At 72.1% G+C, this 6,612-nt stretch overlaps 1 protein-coding gene across 1 annotated transcript; it reads right to left on the bottom strand.

Annotated features, from left to right (window-relative positions):
* Positions 1–716: 716 nt before the first annotated feature.
* Positions 717–1,744, bottom strand: AURANDRAFT_4709 (hypothetical protein; the record flags this gene model as incomplete). The annotated part of the gene is made up of 3 exons (XM_009035894.1): positions 717–950; positions 1,008–1,185; positions 1,410–1,744. Coding segments are annotated over 3 exons (747 nt in total), but the record flags the coding sequence as incomplete, so codon positions are not given.
* Between the last annotated feature and the right edge of the window lie 4,868 nt (positions 1,745–6,612).

The raw sequence follows: 6,612 nt of genomic DNA, 5'->3' as shown, positions 1-6,612 counted from the left end.
CGCCAAGGACGCGCTCCAGCCCAAAATCGTCGTCTCCGAGGCCGAGTCGTCCGAGTCCGAGTGAGCACCAAAAGCGCTCGCGAAGTCGACGTTCGAACGCGTCGCGGCCGCCAAGGACGCGCTCCAGCCCAAAATCGTCGTCTCCGAGGCCGAGTCGTCCGAGTCCGAGTGAGCACCAAAAGCGCTCGCGAAGTCGACGTTCGAACGCGTCGCGGCCGCCAAGGACGCGCTCCAGCCCAAAATCGTCGTCTCCGAGGCCGAGTCGTCCGAGTCCGAGTGAGCGCCGTCCCCCGGCGATCGGCGACGCCGCGCGCCGCGGCCCTCGCGGCCGGAGCCTCGCGCGTAAGGGTCGACCGAAGTTAGCGGGCGCGGCGCGGCGGCCGGGGGCCCTAGGGCCCGTCGGTGCCGCCGAGGACCGGGTTCTCGCGGAACTGGGACGTGGGGTCGTCGTAGTTGTAGAGGAGCTCGTCGTCGTCGTACTCGTCGGCCTCCTCGAAGGCCTCGTCGTCGGAGTCGTCGCACTCGTCGACGACGAGGCCGAGGTTCTTGCGCTTCGCGAGCTCGGACTGGGGCAGGCCGATGAGGGACATGGAGTTGCGCTTGTGGACGTAGTGGTTCCGGTAGTGGGGCGACCGGTTGATGACCTGGATCTTCTCGATGTCCACGAGGATGCAGCCGCACATGGCCATGCGGCCCTGGTGGTGGTCCTTGGACGTGGAGAAGATCGTGAAGACCGTGGCGCCTTTCGACAGATTCACGCCGTAGGCGTGGGCCTCGTGCGCGCGCATGATGAAGGAGCAGCCCGTCTCCTTGAGGAAGTCCTCGATCGCGCGCATGCCGAAGCAGACCGTGCCGCCGCCGCGGAGGCTCTCGCCGTAGCCGCTGTCCCCCAGGTCGTCCTCCTGGTCCTCCTGGGCCGGGTCGGACCAGAGGCACTCGGACGCCATCTGCTGGAGCGCGGGGTCCGCGTCGACGTCCGGCGGGTTGATCGTGATGACGCGCGGCACCATGTCGAGGAGCTCGAGCCGCGTCTTCGCGTCCGCGTCCGCGCAGAAGGGCCGCGGGCCCGGCGGCGGCCGCCGGGGGATGCCGCCGTGGATGCAGAAGATGTCGTCGTCGACGAGCGCCGCGAGCGGGAGGCGGTCGAAGGCCGCGTTGACGCCCTCCCAGACGAGCGGGCCGAGCCTGGGCAGGACAAGAGTGCGAAATTCCCAACTTCGAAGGCTCCTAGCTCGGCCGGTTTCCACTCGTTTCGGCTGATTTTTGGACGAGCGATCATCTCTCGGAACGGTCTCGAAGCGTGGATGCTTTTTCCAGAACGCGCGCGCGCGGAACACTCACGTTGAAGCGACGTTGAATCACTCTTGTCCTGCCCTGGGCCGAGCTGCGGTCCGAAGCGGTGCTCGCACTGCCAGAGGAAGCTCCGGTCGCCGTAGTGCTCCTTCCAGCCGTTGACGTCGCGCGTCTCGTGGTTGCCCCGCAGGAGCCAGACCTTGGCCGGCTCGAGGCACTTGAGCGCGAAGAGGTACGCGACGACCTCGAGGCTGCTGAGGCCCCGGTCGACGTAGTCGCCGAGGAAGACGAGCGACCCCGCGGTGAGCGACACGCCGAGCTTCCAGATGTGGTCGCTGAAGAAGTGGAGGTCCTCGAGGTTGCCGTGCGTGTCGCCGAAGACGTAGGCCGGCGACTCGAGGCGCAACACCCGCGGCTCCGTCTCGAAGCGCCGCCCCGCGCGCGCGCTCAGCTCGAGCAGGTCGTCCGCGAAGCGCGACGACCCGAGGTACTCCGTGTGCTCGCTCCGCAGGGGCTCGCGGAAGACGGCGACGACGCGCAGGAGCAGGTCCATGCCGCCGGCGCGGGGCGTCGCCGGCAGCGTGTGGAGCACGCGCGCGGTGCCGATGGAAGCCTGGCGCGAGATCTTCTCCTTCGTCACCCGGATCGTCGACCGCTGGCCGTCCAGGCCGCCGCCGCCCTCGTCCTCCTCCACCGTGTGCATGATGGAATCCCGGAGCATGTGGCGCCGCCGCTTCTCCTTCGTGAGGCGCCGCATCTGCTGCCCGACATCCGGCCGCGGCGGCGGGATCGCCTGCTCCTCGGCGCGCGCCTGCGCGAGGTCGCGATCGGGGGCGCAAACCACGGGGTTTGAGGACCCGGGAGAACGCGCGACGGCGAGGCGGAGGGCCTCGATCTCGCGCTTGAGGGCCACGTTCTCGCCCTCGAGCTCCGCGACGCGCGACGCCGCGGCCGCGTCGGGCTTGCCGCGGCGGCACGTGACGTTGCGCGCGAGGTCCGGCGACCCGCCGGACGACGGCCTGCGGTTCGGGGGGCGCTCGGGGACGCGGGGTTTGCGGGGTTTGCGGGGCGCCGGTGCGCTGCGAGGTCCGCCGGAAGAAGGACGCCGCGTCCTGCACCGGGCTCCCGGCGCCGGGCGGCGACAGGAAGGGCCGCGCCGGCGACGCGGCCTGCGGCGACGCCTGCGCCTGCGCGCCCTGCTGCGGCGACGCCTGCTGCCGCGACCCGAAGAAGTTCGACATGGCCCGCGGGTCGCGCGGTCGCACTCCCAGACCTCGAGGTCCTTGGCTGCGATGAGCCCGCAGGTTTTTGGATGCATGCGCCAACGGACGGCGATCCATCGTCGCCCGCGTCCGAGTCGTCGAGGCGCCCCCCCCCCCAAAACCGCCGACCGCCACGCGCCTACTCAGGCGGCGAGGCGCTTCGACTGCGCCGGCGGCGGCGTCGCCGGCGGCGCGTCCGGCGGCGCGCGGCGGTCCGCGGCGAGCGCGAGCTTGTCGTCGAGGCTGTCCGCGGACGCGCAGCCCACCCACACAAAGGCGGCGACGACGTTGACGACGGCGATGAGCACGAACATGTGGACCCACCCCTTCCGCGTGCCGTCGAGGACGCGGCCGCCGACGAGGGGCGACAGCGCCGCGGAGAGCGTCGCGAGCGTGTTGGACGCGCCGGAGAACGCGCCCGCGTGCCGCGCGGTCTGGTCGATGTAGGTCGTCTTGAAGCCGCAGACGTGGGCCGACGACGCGATCTTGCAGAGCACGAGGAGCAGCGTCGCCGCCGCGGGCGTCCGCGCGGCCGTGAGGCCCAGCATGCAGAGCGCGAAGACCAGAAACGACACGCCCGACACCAACCGGCGCACGGACGTCTTCGCCTTGGGCCGTCGTAAAATCTCCGCGTCGACGAAGGGCGCGAAGGCGAACTTGCCCACCGTGTCGGCGATCTGGCCCAGGAGGAACTGCTGCCCCGCGGCGACGGCGCTGAGCCCGAGCTCGTCGACGTAGAAGCCGACGAGCGAGTTGTAGACGAAATAGCGGCCGAAGTTGAAGGCCGCGTGGGCGCAGATCGTCGCCCAGGCCGACGCGTAGGTGAACAAGGCCCAGGGGAAGCCGTCGCGCTTCACGCGCTTGCCCTTGGCGCCGAGGCCCTCGGGATGCTCCACCCCTAAACCGTAGCGCGCCAGGTAGTCGCGCTCCTTCGGCGACAGCCGCGCGCAGGCCTCGGGCCCCGACGACGCCAGCAGCGCCCAGAGCACGCAGATCAACGCGCTGCCGTAGCCCCAGAGCCGGAACGCCGCGCGCCAGCCCGCGTGCGTCGCGACGACGGGCGCGAGCGAGAACGTGACCATGGAGCCGAGCGAGGACCCCGTGTCCGCGATGGACATGGCCTTGGACCGCTCGTGCTCGGGGATCCAGCGCGCGAGCATGGAGCCCGTCGTCGGGAAGCTCGGGCCCTCGCAGACGCCCATGAGGAAGTAGCACGCCGCGAAGCCCGCCGGGCCCGCGGCGTCCATCAAACGCGGCGCCGCGAGCGTGCCCCCGGCCATGGCGACGATGGCGACGAGAATCAGCGCCTTGCCGCCGACGCGGTCGCTCGCGGCGCCGCCGGCGACCTGCGTCAGCATGTAGCCGCCGCTGAAGGCCGCGAGCACGCGGCTCTTCTCGTCGTTGGGCATGGCCACCTCGGCGACGATGAAGGGCAGCAGCGCCCCGAGCAGCACGCGGTTGCCCTGGCAGACGCTCCGCGCGAGGAACAGCAGCCAGCACATGAGCCACCGCTGCTCCATGGTCCGTGCGAGCACGCTCAGGCAGCAACCATCATCGTCCAAATTATTGTGCGTGTTGCGGGTGGTTCAAGGAGGTTCAATAATGCCGTTTCCTAAAACAAGAAGCGTGATGTTCCGTGCGTTTTTCAAGCGAAGTTGCAACGCGCCGCTGCGTGCGCGGCGCTTCGACGCCCATTGGGCTCCGCCGATGCGCGCGCGCCGCTGCAGCACGGCGCGGCGCTTTCAGCAGCGCTTCCCGAGCAGCACCACCACCGACCGTCCCTCGTCGCGCGGCCGGCACGCGCGGCGCTTCCGGAGCGGCGGCGACGCCCGGCGCCCCTACTTCATCCTCTGCCTCGACGGCGGCGGCGTGCGCGGCTACCTCAGTCTGAAGCTGATGGCGAAGCTCGAAGAGCTCGCGCCGGGCTTCCTCGACCGGGTCGACCTCTTCTGCGGCACGTCGACGGGCGCGATCGTCGCGAGCGGCCTCGCCAACGGCGAGTCGCTCGCGAACATGATCGCCTTCTACGAGGTCGTCGTGCCCAAGGTCTTCGGCAACCCGCGGAGCGTCGTGTCGCGCGCCTTCCGGTCCAAGTACGCGCAGGAGCCCCTCAAAGAGGCGCTCGTCGACTACTTCGGCGGCCAGACGCTGGGCCGCGTGCCGCGGAAGCTCCTCATGCCCGCGCTCAAGGTCGACGGCCTCGCGTCGGCCCACGTGTCGCCCGAGGTCTGGAGCCTGTCGAAGGCGCGCGCGGGCGGCTGGCGGCCCGCGGCGTTCACGAACCTGCCCGCGGTGCCCGGCGCGCGGCCCGACATCGAGCTCCGCGTCGTCGACGCGATTTTGCGGTCCGCGGCGGCGCCGACGGTGTTCCCCCTGCACCAGGGCTACGCCGACGGCGGCGTCTGGGCCAACAACCCGTCGTCGCTCGCCCTCGCCAAGGCCATGCTCCACGAGCGCCTCGGCACGGAGGACGTGCGCGTCCTCTCCGTCGGCACGGGCTCCTGGCCGCGCCGCGTCGTCGCGCCGGGCGCGCCGGGCGACCTCGGCGTCGCGCAGTGGTCGCCCTTCCTCCTCGAGATGCTCGTCGACGCGAGCTCGCTCACGGCGGACATGGCGACGGCGCACGTGCTCCGCGGCGCCTACTGCCGCCTGTCGCCCCACTTCGAGGACGCCGTCGCCCTCGACGACGCGGCCGCGCTGCCCAGGCTCGCCGCCCTCGCGGACCGGAGCGACGTAAACGGCGCCGCGACGTTCCTCGCGCGGCTCCTCGCGGGCGACGACGCGGACGCCGCGCGGCCCCGACCGCTCGGCCACGAGGCGCTCCTCGACGGCTCCGCGGGCTCGGACCTCGCGGCGTCCGCGCTCGAGGAGCTCGTCGACCTCGCGTGGATCGACGCCGTCGGCGCGCGCCGGCGGCCCCGCACGTCGGGGGCGGGGGGCGCCAGTTTCTAGAAAATGCATCTGTTGGACCTTCAATTGTTGACAGCTTGATGGGCATTCCCGCGGCCGCTACTCCAGCAGTATGGGCGGCGGCGCTAGCTCTGCCCAGCCGCCGCCGCCCATGACGGGGCCGCGGGTTCGACGGCTACAGGAATGAGATACAGGAATGGCAGGGAGACGTAAAAGTGACTTCAGGAACCCACGATTGGATTGCGCACCTCGCAATGGACGAGGAGGCGTCGCTCCTCGTCGGGGGCGAAAAGGCCCCGGCGCCGCAGACGGCCGCGCCGTCGTACCGGCGCTGGGTCGCGGGCGGCGCCGTCGCCGGCGCCGCGCTGCTCGGCGCCGGCGCCTACGTGTCGTCGCGCGGGGCTGCCCCGGCGTCCGCGGCCCTCGCGGCGACGGCGGCGGCGCTGCCCAAGGGCGCCGTCCCCGACTTCCTCACGGACCTGACGGCCGACGAGGTGTCGTACTGCAACTGCGAGACGGAGAGCGAGGACCTCACGACGGCGTGCTGCCAGGTCGAGGCCTGGGCGAGCCCCCTGGCGTGCTACGAGTACTGCGGCTGCGTCTGCACGGGCGAGGGCGAAGCCGCCGACTGGCTGCCCCTGACGCCGAGCGCGGCGCCGTCGACGGCCAAGCCGTCGCCGGCGCCGTCGTCCGTGCCCATCAGCAAGCCCACGGGCCTGCCGGTGCCCGCGCCGACGCCCCTGCCGTCCGCCGTGCCGATCAGCCAGCCCACGGGCGTGCCGATCCCGTCGCCCACGCCGGTGCCGTCGAGCGCGCCCGAGCCCAAGCCCACGGGCGTCCCGATCCCCGCGCCGAGCCCCCTGCCGTCGGGCGTGCCCGAGCCGGCGCCCACGAGCCAGCCCATGCCCATCCCGACGCGCGTGCCGATCCCCTTCCCGACGTCGGCGCCCATCCCGGTGCCGACGACGGTGCCGACGAGCGCGCCCGAACCGCGGCCGACGCACCATCCCGTGCCGGCGCCCACGGACATGCCCTACCCGCTCCCGACGACCAAGCCCACGGAGGTCCCGTCGCCGCGGCCCACCGACCACCCGACGAAGCTGCCGGAGCCCGCGCCCACGGCCGTGCCGACGCCGACGCCCACGGA

This window comes from Aureococcus anophagefferens (assembly GCF_000186865.1).
Source record: "Aureococcus anophagefferens unplaced genomic scaffold AURANscaffold_4, whole genome shotgun sequence".
NCBI lineage: Eukaryota > Pelagophyceae > Pelagomonadales > Pelagomonadaceae > Aureococcus > Aureococcus anophagefferens.
This window is presented reverse-complemented; position numbering and strand designations above follow the sequence as displayed.